The 21648-nt window shown below is 46.7% G+C and overlaps 1 protein-coding gene across 1 annotated transcript in view; it reads left to right on the top strand.

Moving 5' to 3' along the window:
* The first annotated feature begins 242 nt into the window (after positions 1-242).
* The window catches only part of celsr3 (cadherin, EGF LAG seven-pass G-type receptor 3), a 104814-nt gene continuing 83408 nt past the window's right edge, over positions 243-21648 (top strand). The window contains exon 1 of the mRNA XM_037105545.1: positions 243-6173. Within this exon, the coding sequence (XP_036961440.1) occupies positions 569-6173 (5605 nt within the window). The 5' untranslated portion in view covers positions 243-568. The remainder of the gene's footprint in view (positions 6174-21648) is intronic.

Below are 21648 nucleotides of genomic sequence, written 5' to 3'. Positions count from 1 at the left end.
GACAGTGAAAGAGACTGAGAGAGAGAGAGAGAGAGAGAGAGGGAGAGAGGGGGAGATGTGCAAGCAATAGGGGGAGGGGTGGAAAAGGAGAGAGGGAGGAGAGTGTGACTGTGTGTGTGTGGATGGATGGATAGCCTACCATCGGGCTGTGCCGCCGCTGCTGGAGGAGCGTGCACACACATACAGACGCACACACACACACACACACACGTACGGGAGGGTAGTGTGTGAGCCAGCCAGCCAGTCAGTCGGTGTGAGTGCGTAAGCCATGTTGGATGTGAATGAACGGGAGGAGAGATGCTGCTGCCGCGCCGCTCCTAACGCTCACACCTCCAGCTCCACGGACCACAGCGGGTAGATGCCAACTCTCCGGGCCGACGGAGAGACGGGGGAGCCTGGGGGAAGGTGTCGGGCGGTGCCGGCGGCGCTGGAACTGGCCACCTAGCCGGAGCGAGGGAGAGAGAGAAGTCGGGGGAAGACGCGCTCGAGAGAGAAAGAGAGAGAGAGAGAAAAGGCAGAGGTGGAAGAGGGAGAAAGGAGGGGAGAGACAGAGAAAGGAAGAGACTAAATGGCTGCACCGCTACCGGGCTTCACCCCGCTCCTGCTCTCTTCTCTGGCACTCCACCTGCTTCTCCTCGGCCCTTTGTTCGCCCTCACCCCGGGGACGGTGCATACAGGAGGGGCTTCCAACCGATGGACCCCGGCCCTCTGCGACCGAGACGCCGGTAAAGTGAGCCAGCAGCGGCAGCGGCAGCGGTGCGAGGAAGCAGGGGAGGCGCCGAGGGGCAGCTGGAATCTACGCCCAAGCAGGTGGACCGGAGAGCGGATACAGACCGAGGGATGCTCTGGAGTGCAGCGCGCAGGGGGGACGCCGGGAGGAAATCACCAGGATGGGGCGAGGGGGACACGGAAGGAGAGACTGAAAGGAGTCGGGACGTTTTGGCGGAGTGGAAGCGGCCCACCATCACCTCCTCCTCCTCCTCCTCCTCCTCTCCACCCAGGTACTAGGAGCAGGTCGAGCTCTGATGGCGTCGGCGGAGGGGAGGGAGCGGAGAGAGGGAGGATGAGGAGGAAGGGCGTTGTTTCTCCTCACTCTTCACCTGCCTTCACCTCCTCGCCGGTACAAAGCGGCAAAAAACGGGCAGTACAAAGGACTAGAGCGTGCGCGCAACGGTGGCCGGCGTCGAGGCCACACCTCGCCAAACGTGGCGCCGCCAGCGCCTTTGTGCACGCCTCTGGCCTGCGGAGGGCACCCGGAAGTGGAGGGAAGAGAGGGGGAGAGGTGCGGGAGAGGGCTCCTAAGGTGAGGAGGCTTTCTGCCGCACGGTGCTCCCTGACACCCGGGCATCCCTGCTGGTCAAGCCCCTGCAAACAAGCCCTCTCCCCGGCCCGTCACCCCTCACCTGGCCGCTCGCCAACCGGTTGCTCTCCTTGCATTCATTTTCCTTCTGGATACAATTCGCCCTCACTCCACACCCTCAGATTTCATCCCCGTTTCACCAACAATTCAGACTGTATCCAGGGATCCAAATTGGACTACATTTGTCATTTTTCAACATGTGATTCCTCCGAGACCGGCCACACAGACACAATCCATCCATGTCGCCAGGTTTGGGGTGCTGATGGGGGCTCGGCCAGCGTGGACAGGAGGCCTGGTAATTGTTCTCATTTGGGCAGGCACAATGTTATCGATCCCAGCAGCGTCACGGAGGGGGGTGATGATAGCTGTTTGAGTGGTTGGAAAAGGGGGCTGAGGAGTGTAGGAGACGAGGAGGAGGAAGTGATTAACCCCGGAACCGGAGCGCACCTAGGTGGTTATGGACCCCCTGTTAGTGATGATAACGACAGAGTTTTGGATAAAGAGAGGGAGGAGGGGGGAGAGGGAAAGGATGGAGGAGGAGGAGAGATGAAACAAGGCTACAAACACATTAATTCATCTAATTATCCGGATAATGATTTGGCGTTTCAGATTCTGACGCTCTTGTGCAGGGCTGGTAATGAGATTCAGCAGGGGAAATCAGCACCGGCAACCAGAGGGCAGAGCAGGCAAACCCGGGGAGAAAGCAGGGAGGTTCCCGGTGGTCGCTTTGGCTGTTTGGACAGAGTGGGGGATGGATATTTAGCCGAGTTTATGGTCCCGGAGGGAGACATAACTCGGAGGAATCCCCCCATCCAATTTCCCCCGAGCAGCATCACGGAGACGCGCGGCCAACATTTTCTGTCTCGCAAAAGCGCAATTCCTGAAGTCACGTCAAATTATCCTGGCGCGGCGCTCATTACGCCCCCTCAAACACACACAGGCGACTGTGCAAAAAGCGGAAAAGTATCCAAACGGCTCCGTCTATCTGCTGAGAGGGTGAACGCAACTTCCGAGACACAGTCTGCCGGTGACTCAGGCTTTTTCTCGCCTGCCGAGTCTCCCGGCGTTGTGTCGGCCGCGTCTCGCTCCGCAACAGCCAAACACCTCTCGCTTGTCTCGGAAATGAACCGGACCACATGGCGGGTCGACGCTCGCTCTGTGCGCTCGCCCTCCGTGAAGGACGTGAGATCAGCACGGTGGACAGCTCCCCTGGACACCGAGCGCGTGTTTGTGTGGCGCACGCTCCACGCCAACAGTAACAACAACAACAACAACAACAACCAGGAGGAGGGAAGCAAGGAGGCGGACGGATTCGGTCGCGAATCTGAGGTAGAAAATTCGCCTTGGCACGGTCAGACACAGCAGCAGGACCTGTGGGAGAGCGCGCTGCGAGAGATGCTCCGCGCGGGGTGCGCTGACAGCCGCTCCCCCGACTGCTCTGAGCGCGCGCATATGCAATTAAAACCCAGTAAGCAAGTGCCATTAGAGCCCGGAGGTGTCAGACACTTAGATAGGCGGCAGATGGGGGCCGAGGGAGACAGAGAGAGTGATGCAGGGAGGGAGGGAGAGGGCTTGGAGGGGTCCGCCGCTGTTGCTGCGGCTGTTGGGGGAGGGAAATTACAGGTGGGGGTGGGCGAGCGAGAGGCGCGGCTGATGGGAGGGAGAGAACCGGGGGGAGAAGGGCAAGAGGAGGAGGTGCGGGTGAGGGCGAAGGGAATAACAAAGGCGAGCCAGGCAGAGGAGAGAGAGGCAGAGGGAGGGAAGGGTCAGGGTAGGGCCAGTAGCAGCACCACCATCACACAGCCTAATAGTGGTACAGGGAGGAAAGAGAGCCCGGCGGATGAGAGCCATGAGGGAGGAGAGGGGGATGAGAGGGAGGGGGAGGAGGAGGAGGAGGAGGAGGAGAGGCACGGCATAAGGGGAGAGAGGAGTCTGGAACGGCTGATAATAGTAGCAGATGATGAAACCTCACAGGGAGAAAGGGGGAGGAAGATTTTGATGCCTTGGCCTCGCTCTCGACGTGCAGCCAACAGACACCCCCATTTCTCCCAGTATAACTACCAGGTCCAGGTAGCTGAGAACCAGCCCCCTGGCACCTCGGTCATTGTCATGTCTGCCTCAGACCCAGATGCAGGAGATGCAGGCAGGTTGACCTACTCCATAGCCCCACTGATGAACAGTCGATCGTCCGATTACTTCCACATCCACCCAGACACCGGTCTCATCACCACCACTCAGATTCTAGACAGAGAACACATGGATTTACATTACTTCCGGGTTACAGCCACAGATTTTGGTTCCTCCCGCCTTTCTGGCACCACAATGGTGGCCATTACAGTTTCAGACCGGAATGATCACTCTCCTATATTTGAGCAGGTAGAATACAGGGAGACGATCAGGGAGAACGTAGAGGAGGGATATCCTATCTTACAGCTTAGAGCCACAGACCTGGACTCCCCATCCAATGCCAATATCCGTTATCGCTTTGTCGGTGACTCAGCTGCAATAGCGAGAGCAGCCTTTGAGATTGACCCGCGCTCTGGCCTCATCACGACCCGTGGAGCAGTGGACCGGGAAACAAACGAGCACTACACTCTGCAGGTGGAGGCAAGTGACCAGGGGAAGGAGCCGGGGCCACGCTCGGCCACTGTTAAAGTTTTCATCACTGTTCTGGATGAAAATGACAACGTGCCACAGTTCAGTGAGAAGCGCTACGTGGTGGCAGTGAAGGAGGATGTGCGGCCTCACTCCGAGATCCTCCGTGTAAGCGCCACAGACCGAGACAAGGACAGTAACGCTGCCGTTCACTACAACATCATCAGCGGTAACAGCCGTGGACAGTTTTCCATTGACAGTGTCACTGGGGAGATCCAGGTTGTGGCACCACTGGACTATGAGGCCGAACGGGAGTACACGCTCCGCGTTCGAGCGCAGGACAATGGCCGACCACCTCTCTCCAACAACACTGGTATCGTCAGTGTGCAGGTGACGGATGTGAACGACAACCCACCGATCTTTGTCTCCACACCATTCCAGGCGTCTGTGCTTGAGAGCGCCCCAGTTGGTAGCTCCATCCTCCACATTCAGGCCATTGATACAGATTCTGCTGATAATGCCCGCTTGGAGTACAGGTTAACTGGCACCAGCTCTGACACCCCATTCGTCATCAATTCTGCAACAGGCTGGGTCACTGTGAGCTCCATCCTTGACCGAGAATCTGTCGAGCACTACTTCTTCGGAGTGGAGGCCAGGGATTATGGCATGCCGCCTCTCTCTGCTACAGCGAGTGTCACAATTACAGTGATGGATGTTAACGACAACCGCCCTGAGTTTCTCCAAAAGGAGTACTACTCTCGTCTTAATGAGGACGCGGCGGTCGGCACCAGCGTAGTGACTGTCACGGCTGTGGATCGTGATGTCAACAGTGCAGTGACCTATCAGATAACAGGAGGAAACACCAGAAACCGTTTTGCCATCAGCACAGCAGGAGGGGCGGGACTTCTCTCATTAGCCCTCCCGTTGGACTACAAACAGGAGCGGCGCTACGTTCTTACAGTCACTGCCTCAGACCGCACACTCCACGACACCTGTCAGGTGCACATCAACATCACAGATGCCAACACACACCGGCCTGTGTTCCAGAGCGCCCACTACTCTGTCAGTGTGAATGAGGACCGACCACCTGGAAGCACTGTGGTCGTGATCAGTGCCACAGATGATGATGTCGGTGAAAATGCTCGAATCACATACTTCCTTGAGGACAATATCCCACAATTCCGTATTGACACTGGCACAGGGGCTATAACACTCCAGGCAGAGCTCGACTACGAGGACCAGATGACCTACACTTTGGCCATAACAGCTAAAGACAACGGCATACCACAGAAATCAGACACCACATATGTTGAGGTGAATGTGAATGATGTGAACGACAATGCACCTCAGTTCCTCAGCCCTAGATATCAGGGAACCGTGAGCGAAGATGCCCCCCCCTTCACCAGTGTCCTCCAAATCTCAGCCACTGACCGAGATGCACATGCCAACGGTCGCGTTCAGTACACCTTCCAAAACGGTGAGGACGGGGATGGAGACTTCACAATCGAGCCTACATCTGGTATCGTCCGAACAGTTCGTCGCTTGGACCGCGAGAGCGTTCCATTCTACGAGCTCACGGCCTACGCTGTAGATCGTGGCGTGCCCCCTCAGCGAACCCCAGTCCACATCCAGGTGACAGTCCTAGATGTGAACGACAATGCCCCCGTCTTCCCTGCTGACGACTTTGAGGTTCTTGTGAAGGAAAACAGTGCTGTGGGTTCTGTGGTAGCCCAAATCACAGCCACTGACCCGGATGAGGGCGCAAACGCCCAGATCATGTACCAAATCGTGGAGGGGAACATCCCTGAGATCTTCCAGATGGACATCTTCTCAGGGGAGCTCACTTCACTCATTGATCTTGACTACGAAACCCGCAACGAGTATGTCATCGTCGTTCAGGCCACGTCAGCACCTCTAGTCAGCAGGGCCACTGTCCGTATCCGATTGGTCGACCAGAATGACAACAGGCCAACTCTCCAGGACTTCCAAATCATTTTCAACAACTTCGTGTCCAATCGCTCCAATAGCTTCCCCAGCGGGGTGATAGGGAGAGTACCCGCCCATGATCCCGATGTGTCTGACAGGCTGTACTACACCATCGACAGAGGGAATGAGCTTCACCTGCTGCTCCTGAATCACACCAGCGGAGAGATCCGACTGAGCCGAAAACTGGATAACAACAGGCCGCTGGTGGCTCCCATGCTGATCACAGTCACAGGTAAGAGACCGTGAAGGGGAAAATGGGAGGAAAGGATGGAACCAAGGCTGTATGTGTGCGTTTTTTTTGTGTGTTTGTTTGTGTGTGCGTGTGTGTGTGTGTCTCCAGTTAGTTTGGAATCCCCTGTGGCTTTATTCACTGTAACAAATACTGTGAAGATAAGGACTCAGACTCCACAGGTGTGTGTGTGAGGGAGAGAGGGAGGTGATAAGACTGGATGACATTTGGTTGAGCTGTGTGCATTGCTTCTGCCTTTTTGTTTCTTCCTCTTGACTTGTGTGTGTGAAGGACTGATGAATAAGCTAAAATCAGGTTTGTTACATGTGTGTCAGACATCTGCAACATGTACCTGAGTTGTGTGAGTAGAAGACTCTTGGGAGGAATTGTGTGTGCATGTGTTTATGACAGTGAAAGTTGGATTCACTTGAAAGCGTGTGCGTGAAACAATTAGGAGACTGATGCTTGTCGGAGTTTCAAAGTGTGGAAGAGGTGAGAAAAGGATGACGGGGAACATGAAGCATGTGTGATGCTTAGTGTGGATTTTGTTTGAGAGAACGTGACAGTACATATCACAGAAGGAAGAAATATGTGTGCATGAAATTAACAGGTTTAATAAATATTTGCAGACACTTCTATCTCTGAGATAGCCGAGGGTAATTATTAGGGTTTTCATATCACATATTCATATCAGTCCGCATGTTGCCAGTTTATGAGATATGCTATTGCAAGCAGCCAGTGTGGAGACGGTATTTTATTTCAGGCATGGAAATGACAATTTTACTGGTGGAAGAAGACCTGTGAAGTTATGAGCAGCGATTGGTATCACAGTACCACCCACACTGTGTGATTGACAGGTGATCTGGGCTAGATGCAGTCCAAGTTGCCATAGTGATTATGTAAAATAAAAGAAAATCCATCTAATAAGGAAGGAAGGAGGCGCACATTGTCAACTGGCCAGGATATTATTATCTTTTTGAGTAATAATCTTGACTTTTTGAATTAAAGTTGATTTTATTTTATTTTTAGATGCATTTGTTTTGGTTTATTTGCTTGCATTTCCATGCTTTGGCCTCACGATAAAGGCTTCCTAAAAGCCTTACAGGCTTCTTTGCTGTCAGTGATCAAAGCCCTAGAAACTAAAAAAGGAGAAAAACGAGAGCAGCATTGTTGTTTGGGAGGTTTGTGCTGTGTTTGTATTCTGTCAGAAGGATTTAATAGAGGATGGGTGGCTGGGGAGCGTGTGTGACCTGCTACCCTATTTACTCTGCTTTTATACCAGCCTCGCTGCTGACGATTCAGGCTTATACATATTTATTTAGGTGTCATTTTGGATGAGCGAGTGCTCAAGAGAGTTCGGAATGTACGTGAATGAGTGAGGAACCCGTCAAGGGATCAAAAGCAGAAGTGAGAGCACAACCTTGATCTAAACTATCCCAAAGCTTGTCCTAGCTGACACATCATAGCCAGTATACATTATATTCATCATCAGTCACTCGACTATATATATTTCTAATGAAGGTTTTGGTTCTTTTTGTTTGGAAACTGTCAATGCATGTATAGAAGTTAAATCAGTTAACAGAGAGTATGTGTATACATACAGTGAGTTTGACTCTGGTTTTAAATTACTCTCACTGTACCTACACAGAAATAGACATGCATCTGTGAAACAATGACAACAAGAGCTGTACACATACGTTATAGAATGGTAAAGAATGAATTAAGGGAAATGGTCAGGACTGCTCTGTACAATAACTTGTGGAAAATCAGCAGTGCAGCGTGCATAAAAGCAGGATGTACAGTGTATTGACAGTGATAGTACACGATCAGTGAAAACATTTTAAACTGTAAGAATACAGTCTGTAATGGAAGCGAGTGAATGTTTTATACATATACAAATTCAGTAAGGATGCCTGATCATGGAGTGAGGAATCAGATGATTGAGTGAAAGGGTGAGTGAAAATGTTTGTGGGTTGATGACAAAATGAAAGACAGCTTGAGTGAATAAACGATTAAGAGAGGGATTACGCTTGTGACTGACTGAGTAAACTGAGTTTGACTGACTGTCCAAGTGAGCGAGTGAGCGAGGAAATGAGTGAACAGAGAGAGAGAAAGTGACTGAGAGTATTAGCGACTGAACGAGTGAGTGTGTGAGAGACCAAGCTTACTATAAGAATCAGAGTGCATGAACAAGTGAATAAGTGATTGAACGAATTAGCAGTTGAGTGATGAGAGCGAAATACCATGAAAGAGTGCATAGCTATCCAATAGCTGATAGTAAAAGTGTAACTGCTGATGAAGTGCAGGGATGAATAAGTGAATAGGAAATGAAGGGGACTGATAAGTGAACGAGTGAGAGGTTTAATAAATAGAAATGTGAGAGAGCAATTGTGTGAAGTCAGGCACATCTAACTTGTGTGTGTGTGTGTGTATGTGTGTGTGTGTGTGCCCTATAAGCTGCATGTATGAACAATATGTACGCGTTCGCCAACGTTTGTCTTCATCTGTTTCTTCCGATGTGCATTCAGCTCGGTTGAGTCAGACGTGCAGATTCATTTCCCATTATTTCGCTGTTTCTCTCTCTCTGTGAAAGTATGTTACTCTCTCTCTCTCTTTCTTTCTTTCTCTCTCTGCCTCTCTGTGTCCCTCTCTCTCTCCCCCCGCCGCTTCAGGATTTGACAGTTATGAGATTATAATGAAACAACAGTCAGCCAGAGTCAGGCTCGGAGCAAAGCTGTCACTTTCATTGTGAGCTGTGTGTTATCTGTGACTCCCCGTCCCTCCTCCACCCATCATTTTCTCTTCCTCTCCTTTATTCTACCCGGCCTTGAATGGCTGGATGGATGGATGAATGAACTCCCCTCGGTTATATATACATATTCCCTGCATTTCGACACTCCGTGTGTTTCTTCGTGCCTATGTCCATCTCCTCAGTGTTCGCTCTATTTGTTGTTTCCTCTCCTTCTCTTTCCCTCAACACTTCCCTGTAATCCTCTCATAACTCTCGTGGGCTGTTTCTCTTCCATGGCATATTGGTTTCAACTCTGCTCCTCCTTCCTCTTCTCTGCTTTCGTCTTTACTTATTTCCCCTCCTCAGTGTGTGTGTGTGTGTGTGTGTGTGTGCACTCGAGTGCCTGAATGTGTTCTGCATTTGTGTGTTTGTGTCTGATTTGTGTGTTTGAACAGTGTTTCCTCGGAGCACTGAGATTTTCATGCGTGCACGTGCCTGTGCATGATTTATGTTTGCACGCAGAAGCCGAGCATGTTTGTGTGTGTGTCTCTTAAGTGTGTGTACTCTCAGGTGGCTCAAAGCATTGCACTTGCGAGTGTATTCATGTCTTTCCGATGAATAATATCTATTCACGCCAGAGAGTGCTGGGACTACACTCCCCTTTTAGTGCACGTCTCGCCATCTTTCTCCCTCAGCCTTTCACACTTTCTTCTCTCCTCCTCTCTGTCTCCTCTTTCTCTTCTCTCTCTCCTCGCGGCATTCAGTTCCACACTATTGATTGTTTGGATAATGCCCATATTGGTGGTGCAGAGAGATTAAACGCTGCGTTTTTGGCCGTTTAAGTGCATGCAAATTTTACATTTACACACATGAATCTGGCTTTAGGGTCAGTCGGTTCGAGACAGAGCGATGAAAGGAAACAACATTCTAGCTCGGCACCCCCAAACAGCTTTGGCTCAAGGTGCCCTTTAGCAAAGCAACCCCCAACTGCTCCTGTGGCCTGCAGCACAGGCTGTGGTTTTACTGGCCAACTCCCAGTTGTGAGTGAGTAGCAGTGTGAATGCCGAGCAGAAGAAAACATGAGCCTAACTAGACTTCCCTGGGCGGATGAAGGTTGAAGCGAACACTCCGGTTGAAGCGTTTGAAAGTCTTTGTTGCATTTTTAACAGCAGACATTTTTGGACGCGACAGCCGGAAAAACAAAGGTGTAAATAATCACATGAACGATGGCTGGATTTCATTTAGCTGATTCGGTTGCTGGGCCCTGATATTGATCGTGCTGGTTCTATCACATTTTCAGGATTTACAGGGACACTTGAGTGAAACAGAGCCATTTTTAATGTTATTAGTAACACCTGTGCTTTTAATACCAGTACAAATCAGAATATCTGCTGTGAGAAAGGGCTTATAGGAAGAGAATACCAAAGAAGTTTGAAACCATAATTGATGTTTGATATTCTTTAGGAGAAACCCTAACCCTGAAAACTGATTTTCATCAGGCAGTAGCTAAATTGTCATTGCCAATCAGATGTAAACCCACCGTGAGCAGCTATTAGTTTGTGGACTGCTGTTTTTAAGCTTTAAGTTTGGCATTATGGCTGTTGCCATCTTGCTTTTGTGGTGCCAGAAGTGGCTTTACTTTGACTAGAGGATTTAGCCAGTTAGGCTACACAATGCTACACTTCTACCTATCTTTATTGACTACTGTACTGTAATTGGTACCATCAGTCAACATCATGCTGCATTGACAAAGACTTGGAACTAGTGATTGAGTCCACAAACACATCAGGAAACAGTTCATGGAGGTAATAAATCAAGTGCAAAGTTGTGTCATTTTCTCATCAACTCCTCAGCATTCTGTACATGTAGATGTTCACCAGTTGGTTTGGACACACATATGGTTTAACCTGCTTCTTTATATCGCTTTGCAAACCTGATTAAAGTATCAGTATCTGGCTGTGAGACGGCTTTCATGAGCGACATATACTCCGATACAGCTCAGCTGCATAGTGTTTCTGACTCGGATAAGGTTAATGTTGAGTTAAAGCTGCACTGATTGCATTTGTTGGCCACAACAAACACACACCTTATTAGTACTTTTTACCCATCCAGTAGATTCGGAGCGACGTTGGCATTCATTTGGAGGCATGATTGTGTCCACATGATGAATGGAGATGAATAATTCATTCTCCTTTCAACTCTGTTTTTGGTCTCTGCTAACTCCACAGGAAATCTTCTTAATGTAATCCTTAACCCCAAACAAAAACCCTGCAAAGAGCTGCAGAGTTTTCTGGTTTTATCCCTTAACACTGCATGGCTCTGGTAGTTTCATTCACTGCTGATGAAAATTTAAAAAAGCTGATTAATGGAGATCATAATGATTGTTTGAGACTCTAGAGTGACACAGTGAAGTTAAGAGTGGTGCACTCACTGTAGCATTATGTAAGACTACAAGTTAATTTGTGCACAGTCACTGATGATATTTAGGCCTCAGCAGTTCTGTAGTGGGTAAGTGGAGTAAATGCATCGTTTAGGGGTGTTTAATAAAACAGATTTGGCACAGAGCGGTTGAAAGACGACAAGTTAACACAAAAAAATGAAGCACATACTACAGAAATGTGTACAATTTGTCATTTGTCACATGAATGCGCTCGTCTGCTTGTGTTAGTAAAAAGAAGAGCGAACATTCAGATGTGATTACATCTGATGAGCCAGGAAGTCTTTATCGCCATGCTGACTTGAGTTTAATGGCCTCTGTGTGTGCTGGAGACTCTGGTGGTTCATATAATGCTGAAAACGAGGAGACATCACCAATTCATTTACACACCGGTTTAATACATGTTATTGCTTACTGTCACACAGGTCAGTGCGTCATGAATACACGTACGGTACATATAGGTCATTGAACTCATTCACTGTAGTGATCCTGCATGTGCAGTACAGATGGTGCTTTATCCTTGTAGGTAATGTCACAGTTAGAAACAATCATTCCTTTATTACAGCCATTGATCTCTTTCCTTCCATGTATTTATTGTCTACAACGAAGAAAAATAAGAATCATTTTCAAAGCAAAGGCAGAGAAAAGAAAAGAGAACTGAGCACAGAAGGTAAATGTCATGAACCAGTTTTAATGTCATGTTGTGATGAAAACACGGTTTGCCCTCTGAACTTCCAGGAAGTCCTGCAGGCACAGTTTCACCACCAGAACAAAGTGGTTTTATATAATAGCCCTTTGAAAAGATGTGTGTGTGCATGTGTGTGTTTACCACCCGTCTCCCTCTTACTCTGCATTGATTTGACTAGTCAGAGATATGAAAGAATGAGAGAGAGAGAGTGAAAAAAATGTGTATGATTTATTATTTTACAATACACAAATCTAATCTAAGTTGTTTTATATTTACAGATTAATGTTATTTCAAGGTGATTTATCTTCGTAATGTGCTACTTAAGTACATCTATTAACATGCCAGTGCTTGTACTGTAACTAATGAGAATATGTGGCAGCATCATATAATGGAACTACCGCTATTTCCATCTCTGTGATGACGACTACAATTATAGTGCCACCACTGGAACAACTTGTTGAAGTTGAATATTAGAGCACATTACTGTTTTAATACATTACCATTTTATGTTGGCAACTGGTGCTTTTAACTTTGACACGTTACAAAATAAAAAACTGGTATGAAGCCTTTTGTGGCTCCAGAGGAAGGTGCGTGTAATCTGAGTTGCCACCTGTGATGCCAGTCAGTTGCATCGTGGGTAATAAAAAGGGATGTCTCTGGTTCTGCTGTATTGGTTTTGATCATTTTTTTAAAAAAATGTCCATAATGAGTTATAGGACTGCAATGTTAGATGTGGTAGACTGCTTTTTTTCTCGAAAACCCATCCCCTACATTACCCACAATGCAACTGAGCCACTGAGTGACACTGCAGGCAATTCATCAGAATACATGCAGCTTCCTCTGGAGCCACAAAAGGCTTTATACTACTTTCACATATGCAGTAGTACTCCTGTAAACAAACTTTAATGTTTCCAATTGTTGGAGTTATCCTTTAAGTGTAAATGTTCCCTCAGCAGTGAAGCCTGTCTTGCTACAAGCTGCACAAGTCGTCTGAGATCCTCTAAACCCTGACTGCTACACAGACTTTTCCTTTGCTGGGTTTATTTCCAGCTGCTATTTTCAGTTGGTATGTTTTTGGGAAGCACTTTATGGTGCTAAGATGCATATCAATAACATAACGAGACTGTACAACAATTATAACTAATACCACATGACGTACTTTCATTATAAATATATTACTGTAGCCGTTCCAGCGTGTAAAGGGGAACGAATCACACTCCGACACTGACCTCCGCTTCTCGCTGTGATTGAGGGCACACGCAAGGTTTAAACTTCTCTCTCTAGCTCTCTTTATTCATTCTTCACACAGCTATTTCATCATTTTTACATGTACATCCCAGTGCAGCACCATGAAGGTGTTCAAGGAATGAAAGTCTGGAAATGTGCGGCGTGCCCATCCCCATATTCAAACGATTATGCCCTGTTGCTCCTCTCTCAATGAGCGTCAGATTTACAATCCTCCTTAGTGTGAGGCCTTTTTGGAGCAGCAGTAAATACTTTCACTTTCAGGCCTGGTTGGATGACTCTTGGCATGAACAAATTATTTTCTAGCTTGACCAGACCCTTACGTTTTGCTCAGTCTGTGCGACACACCTGATGTCTGCTATGGGCATCACATTATGCAACACTAGGCTGCTGTGTGTGTGTGTGCAGCATGAGCACACTGCACTTACTACTCACTTAACAACAGCCTACATATACAGTATATACTCGCTAACTGCAATGTAGCAGCCACAAGACAGGAGGAAACTTTAACCAGCCCATTAGATACCATTAGGAACCATCTGGGACCAAGCCATGTGACCTCAGCAGGTTATTACCTTGAAAAAGAGAAACAATCTACGTCCCTACGAACGCAACTGAAAATGGCAGTTTCATAGTCATTTACACACACTGGGCGTGCGTTGTAAACAGGAAGCAGATTGTATCCTGTGGTTAAGCTGGTTGCAGAAAATACCATGAATGATTTCCACTTTTATTTTATCCACATTTTACGTGACAAAAATGACGAGGCAGGGAAAAGTGCCTGCTTTCCACCGAATCCCCCGAGATAATGCTTTTTATATTACAACGCCGCCGGCAGCTGTTTTGTCTCTCTTATCATTGTCTGGTTATGTCCTTGTAAATACAGACAATACAACATCCATTCCGTCAATGCATTTGCCGATGATGTTACATACATGGATAAAGCGAAGAGGAGTTTCTGCCTCGTGGTTTCCAATCATCTCAGTCTCTGCCTGGCAAGATTTTCAGTGACTTAGAATACCATTTGTGTGTGTGAAAAAGCTGTGTTTCAAGACACACAGGTGTAACTGTGGACAGGGCCGCGGTGCCTAATTTGAAGCTTTTTTACATTTTAAAACAAGTCCCCATCTGCTTCAGGTGTTCCGGGCTCCAGAATGTTTTGTGGACAGCCAAACTTAAAAAATCATGAAAGCAAAAACGTGACTCTTCTTCATGGTGACGAGATAATGACTCATTTTTTCGGTGATTTATCCTTCAAGTTAGCCCTTAACTGTGTCGTTACAGCAAATAGTGAGCAGCAAGGAGTTTGCAGTGATTATGATGTTTCTGATAGTGGCCCAGTGTCTGCTCTGTGTCAGGACACTAAGCTGATATCGTGCAGTGGTGTTGAGCTCACTGGAGGCCAGAGATATTAGTTGGCAGATGGATTAGGGACTTGGATTGGTGGGGTGGGGGGGCATGTCTGGGTAACAACATAACACCATCTCAGTGTGCTTAAGTGCTTGACAATTCGAGGCTTGCATTAAAAGGAAAGCGGGGCTGTCCCTACAGCTTAAGTAAATGGCTTCTGTCATTGTATGCACACGGATCAAAAGACCTAATGTGTTCCTCTCTGAGACGTACGGAGAGGAATCAGAGCGTCAGTTAAACATACCGATAAGGCGTCTGCTCCCCAGGGGTGTCCGTTCTGTTAGTTTGCATTCACACAGCTGTGCACATCCTCATCTGGGACCCGCCCTGCACACATACAGTCCCTTTGATGTGTCCCTTTCTCTGGGATAACAGTGTGTTTTGAGTGACAGGACGACTGCTGAGAACCAGAGATTAATAAGGCAACATTACGTGCGGGGGAATGCCGTGACGGTGGAAATCCGGGCCTGATGGGCCGCCACGAGTGAATATTTCGACAGAAGTTTTTAAGGAGTTGAGAGCATAACAAATTCATGCTCCCTGCTGTGAGACTCACAGTTGGTCTGGAAAGCCTCTGCTCCTGGAATATGCTTCTCACACCTCTCGATGACAAAAAATGTGTCCAGTTAAAACGTTCATGAAATACTACCTTCTTATAGTGGAGACAAATAGTTCTTATGAAATGTGTGACTGTCTTCAGAATCAGAGTGAGTTACAGTATTTCTTGAGGCAACAAGCTGCCTTAGACGAACCTTCTGTGATGTTGAGTCGATTCTCAAAACTCAAAATATTTTAAGATTTGCCCCTGAGTTTCATCCTTTCATCCTTTTCTCGCGTAACACATCTGTTATTCCTTACCGTTACAGCGGCTCCATGCATTTTTCAAACAACCAAACCCAGTATGGAATCGAATCCCATCCCAGGGAGACAACACACAGCTCTCCACACTTCTCTTTTGCAGTCTGTCTGAGAAAATGCATAAAACTTTCTGTACATATCACTTAGTTGTTTTATGCAGGAATGAATGTGGTGTCTGCTCCGATCGCATATTCAGCCTGCAGAATGCATTAAAGTCGGGGAAAAGTTCAACTGAAATGATTCATAACAATCTACCTTTGAAAGTGTGCTCAGAAGTGGTGATTTACTGAATGCCACAAACACGGAGAGATGCGCTTCTCCCCACTCAGCCTGCCTCTGCTACACTCCAGAAACTCGCAGGAAGTCTTTGTACTTTGTCCGTTTCTTTATTAAGGAAGGCTGACATTTTTCTGTTATATCTTCCCCATTAGCAGCTTAAAATTCACCTGGACACACAATTAGAAAACTGCTTCTGCACCACAAATAAATCAAGACGCCATGACACCATTCACATTTTGATCAAACTCTAGCCTTCAGTCCCAGCAAAACTTAATCACCTCTAGAAATAACAGCTTTACATTCATTCAGCTGTTTAAAGGTGCAATATAGAAGAACTGTCATGTCAAAGTCATCCAAAAATGAAGTGGGTCAACAGAAAACCCCAAACTGTGTAGCTACCATTAGCTAATTAGTTCAATTAGCAGTACGGCTAGCTGTCAAGATCAGGCCCAGACAATCTGCAGGCACTGAAGCTAGTTTTCATAGCACTGGCCCCCAATATTTTTTTTTTTTTTACCACAAGTTAACATTGTGAAAAAAGAGTCTGTAACATGGTGGAAATATTTTTTTTAGTGCCACAACCTAATTTTGGCGGAAGTCTCTTGTGCACACGCTCGATGGGCCCCACAATGTGTGAGCTATGTGGAGGACAGTTGAGTCATTTTGGCATCATGTGCAGCTTTCGTAGAAATAAATGGGACTTTGCTTCAGTGGCCCGGTATGCTCACAGCGTGCTTAGTCCACTTGTGACTGTTGATGTTTACTAGCTGGTTAGCATGCTAACCCCAGCAAGTATCTCTGAAACACAATACACAGGCATCAAACCTGTTATGTCCTCACATTTTGTTGATAACTTTTTTTTTTTTATCAATGCTCTAAACTAAAGTTCTTGCATTTGCTCTTTAAAGAGCAATTAGATAAAAACACACTTAAACCACAAGTGAATCGCAGCCTCTTAGACGCACAAACAGAAGTCTCCCAACCTTTCAGACTCCAGACGGCCAAACACTGAATGCCGAATGCAAATCTAAGTGTTCATAAATAGCATTTTAATGATTTGTTTGTGCTGTTCTGCGGCTACATTCAAATGGGTTCGGGCCGAATCAGCCACCAGGGAGGAGCGGGAGGAGAGGCCCGGTGCAGGGGAAAATGAGGAAAGATCATCAAGGGGCTGGAAGTTCCATGCTATGTTTAGCATTGTATCATCAATAAATCATTGCCACATTAGCTTTACAACATTAACATGATTACAGCAAACAAACAAGTCATCCAGCCTGCGAGCTGTGTGTTAACTGTGAGGCACTGTGAGGCTGGATGTGATGAGTTTGTTGTCTGTTGGGTTGCTTCTAACACACTGCTTCTAATACTGTTCAGGTCAATCTGGGTTCATTTGACATTTGTGTATTCGTCCTCGTGGTTTGACGAAGGCTGTCCCCTTTAAAAATCGAATCAAAATGCGGTGGAGAAATTGAGTCAGTGTCCTGAATTTGGAGGACACATCTGTTGCACAGTATATACAGTATCATGCAGGAAATCCTTGTCAGCTCATAAAGTTGGGAAATATCCCGTGAGATCGACTTCATAAACTGTTAAATGAGTAGAATCTGTAGTCACAGTTATGTGTATATATTAGCCATTAATATATATGGACTGAGTGTCAGCTGTGATCACATGGTGCATCATAATCACAGCAGACGTGTTATTTATTTTCTCTGCACGTGTGAACGCTGAAGTGCAGGAAAAAAATGGCATGTGCTGAGATTTCTATTAATCAGCTAACCCTAACCATTCATGTGCTCCTCTGTGTCTGCTCTGTATCTCAGTATTTGGTAATAGTAGAAAGTTGGGTGGATGAAGTAGCTGTATTGATCAATTGGTGATAAGAGGACAAGTTACACTGCAAAAACTCAAAAGCAAAGTATATTTGTCTTATTTCTAGTCATAAATACCCTATTAAAAGTAATATAAGACACAACTGCAGAGAAAGAAACTTTTACTTTAATGTTATTTCATGATTAAAAAAAAACAAATTGTAGTGGCATGCCTAAAAAATTGGAGTCGCATCAGCTGTCTATAAATGACGGATTGATTATCTGACATACTCTGATGTTATCGGTCTGTGTGGCCACAGCTGGGCCATCTACCATTTTTGTTTTGGTGGTTCAGTTTTCCATATTTGTTCCCAGTCGCTGCCACTGGTGGTCGGAGGCTGTATTCCAACGTCCTTAAACAACTGCTGGTATGAAATATGGACGGGCTGACAAGAGAAACTGTTGGGAACGTGCCATAAACCTGCATCCTTTCTAATGACCAGCAGGGTTAACTCAACTGGTTTCAATAAAAGTCAACTTGTATGTAAGCGTATGAGAAAATGACCCTTCTTATCACTTGAGTTATTACCTCAGTAAACAGCTTCCTAACAAATGAGTTTATGGTCTCAAGCACTTTATTCGGGGTATGATTTAGGGCGTGGCTTCCTTGTGATTGACAAGTTGCTACCACAGCAAGTCCTAAAGGTTCTCGGTCAGATCCAGTCAGAAGATCATCTGCAACTCCAGCCTCTTGTCCAAATAAGGACACTTCTGGCTGCAAAAAGCCAAGATGGTGACGACCTTAACTTGCTAAATGTCAAGTGGGTCACTGAGGTTTAACATTTGCCTTTGAGCCACTTTCCACAATGATAATGTGTCAAAGTTGCAAATGCTAATAACTGCTCTGTGTGTGTGTGCTCGAGTGATTGGCGTACACAAGTAAACATCACAGGAGTCCTTTGTGCTGCGCTGAGCACACCATTACTGCTGCACTGTTACCCCGCCCCGCCGGAGCAATTGTTTGGAAAATTTTAAATTTGGGACCTTTTCGGGCGACAGAACAGAAGGTCAGCTCGCAGTGATGGGGTGCTGCTGTAGACACACTCCGCCTCAGGTGCTGGAGTTACTGCACTGTTTTATAAGAGTGAGCGTTCAGCACACGGCGCTCCAAAACACCAAATTATTTAACTCAAAAAACAAACAATATCTCGCTGCAGAGAAGGTGGAGCCCTGGTTACAGCACCTCTTTGCATGAAAAATAAATAAAAAAGAAGACTGAAGACTGACCCCGGCAGCATCAGCAGCAGCAGCAGCAGCACAGATCAAACAGAAGACAGATGCAAGATGGAGGATGATGGCTGCTGCTGCTGCTGCTGCAAACAGCTGCTAACATGTCACAGAGGTCAGAGTGTGGATTTGTGTTAGGCCGTGGATTTGTTTCTGAGTACAATAGACGTGAGGGTGTGTGTGAGCGCGATATGGGTCAAAAGTGAGTGTGTCTTTGCCGAGCCGGGCTCTTTGTGTCCAGTGTGCGCAAGTTAAGTGTATCTGGTTTAATGTAAAGGATTAGTGCTTCTGTCATAAAAGCGTGGTTTAAACCATTATGATGCTGCAGCTACTGTGTGTGTGTGTGTGTGTGTGTGTGTGTGTGTGCGTCTACTCTGTTCTACTCTGCGCTGGGTATAATGAGCGCTCAGACCTCAAGGTTGGAAAGGCTTTAACAAACAAACAGAGCACAGAAATCAACTGTCAGGCCAGCGCCTGAGCAGTGTGTGTGTGTGTGTGTGTGATTCATAATGAAGTGTTCACGATATTGTTAACGCTTGTGTAACTCTACAGGCATTAATGTATGGCCTGCCTCTCTCCGCAGCCATCCATTTACCCGCTCATTTCCACTTGTTTGTATGCATGTGCCCCGTTTGGCTGCTCGCGCTCTCTCGGGGAGTGGCGGTCATGACTTTTAGGTGACTGTGCATCAGGCGCTCCTCCGCGCGCTCCGTTCACAGCTTCAAACGGTTTACGTGTTTTCAAAAAAAAAAAGGCCAGCGTTTCGCCCTGCAGCTTCTGACATATTTATTTCTTTGACCTGCGGGCATCTCGCGCAGCTGAAAAACATAAAATGGCTTGTACTTTTTAAAAAACTTTTTTTTTTTTTTTTTATTACACAGCGTTTTGAGAATTCGACCTGCCGCTGTATTTTATTAGGACTTTTTTTTCGAGGACGGTGAAAACAGAGGAGAGGCCAGACAAAGGGATGTGACAACGCAGTGTGAAATGGGATTTAAACCCATGTGATTGTGGGTACTCGGGCTGTGAGCTAATGGGCTGAAGGCACCGTGACGGAGTTGAGTGTGTTTCGGAGCAGCAGCACACGGCTTTTGTTCAGGCTAAATCCAATTTTACTGTTTTGGGGTTTTGCATGCTAGTTGTACTATATCTCCCCTTTTGGGCCTTTTCTCCTGTTAATCCCAGCTCCTTGTAGTAGCAAGAGTTCAGACAGTGTGACTCTGACTCTTTACCCTGGCAGTGTCAGTGCCATATGTGAATGACCATGAACCATGTAGGGATTTGAACCCCTAACCCCTGGCAGTGCTGGCATTTACAAACTGAGCTGAACAGAATAATAAAAGAATGATATTTGCTGAGGATACATCCCCATCCAAAACACATTCAAACTGATATAAATGCCTGCTGGTAAAATAAACACTTTGATTTATTTATTTAAAACTTACTGGATATTCAAGGTTTTCCTCCCACAGTGACAGTGGGAGGAACATGAATACAGGAGATATTTGAATGCTTTAACTGAGAGAGGAACAGCTTTACAGCAAGCTGCACCTCCTCTGAGGCCTCCAGTCGGGTGTCTGGTGAATAGATCAGGCGTATCTCAGTGATTCCCTCAAATAGACTCCATAATATACTGAAATCGTCCAGGCTTCTTGTAAGTAAAATCAGAAATGCATTTTACCAGTGCCAACAGAAAATGATACTAACAGTGCACCGACAATCAAAGTGCAGTTTTGAAAGACCACTAGCTAAGAGAAAGCTAGATGTTTTACAAGATCTTTTGTATTAAAGGGCAACTTGACCAATTTTGCACATTAAGGTGTGTTTACAGGTCATACACAACTGCTTATGTGAAGAAAATAGTATAAAGCCTTTTGTGGCTCTAGAGAAAGCTGCATGTAGACTGAGAAATTACCTCTATTGATGTCACTCAACGGTTATGTTGCACAGTGGGTAATGTAGGCACAAGGTTTTGAAAAATGTTTCATTTCTTACTGTGAGACAACAGGCTACATCCCCAAAATATTAGAAAATCACAAGTTTAATAGTCGTTTGTCTGGTCCTAGCTGGACACCAGGCAACATTCTTGATATCTAATAAAGAATCTGGGGTTGTTTTTATATCACAGACCTTTTCCCTCACAAACTACTCGAGCAGTATCTCCAAACCTTTGGCTGCTTTACTCTGCCACTTTCTTTCTTTCTCCCTCAGTAAAATGCCAGGCGTCTGCCTTATGGCCCATCCTCCTGGCTTGTATTGCAGCTTTTAAAAATGATTCTGGGGCTGTTTTCAACCCCAGCTGTGGGCTTATATTGTACGCTACTTTGCAGACTATTTCCGTCTGGATTTCCAGGAAGCGAGCGCGGGATGCTCTGACATTCAAGACGCTATGAGTGTGCTATTAGTCAGGCTACCTGGTGCAGGGAGATAGCACTGAACTCCCTCAACCCTTTGAAACTCCGGGGACCGTATACCCACAAAGCATCTTAGAGCTGTGGCACTGATCGGAGGCCAGTCTCCCTCTCACGGCACATTGATGTTGGCGCATCCCCGGGACCTCGCTGATGATTCCTGATCAGTGTGGTTATTCTTAGAGGCTTTATGCACGCCAGCCCCGAGCTCTCTTCCCCCCCGTTTTGAAGTGCGGACACAGGAAGGGGGAAACGCTGGCTCGAAGCCCACAGGAGCCGTGAAAGCTCGAAAACTCGCCGAAGCCGCTCCGAGTTGTTATT

This window comes from Acanthopagrus latus, chromosome 7 (genome assembly GCF_904848185.1).
Source record: "Acanthopagrus latus isolate v.2019 chromosome 7, fAcaLat1.1, whole genome shotgun sequence".
NCBI lineage: Eukaryota > Metazoa > Chordata > Actinopteri > Spariformes > Sparidae > Acanthopagrus > Acanthopagrus latus.
The sequence above is the reverse complement of the archived record's forward strand: the minus strand, read 5'-3'. Positions and strand labels throughout refer to the sequence as shown.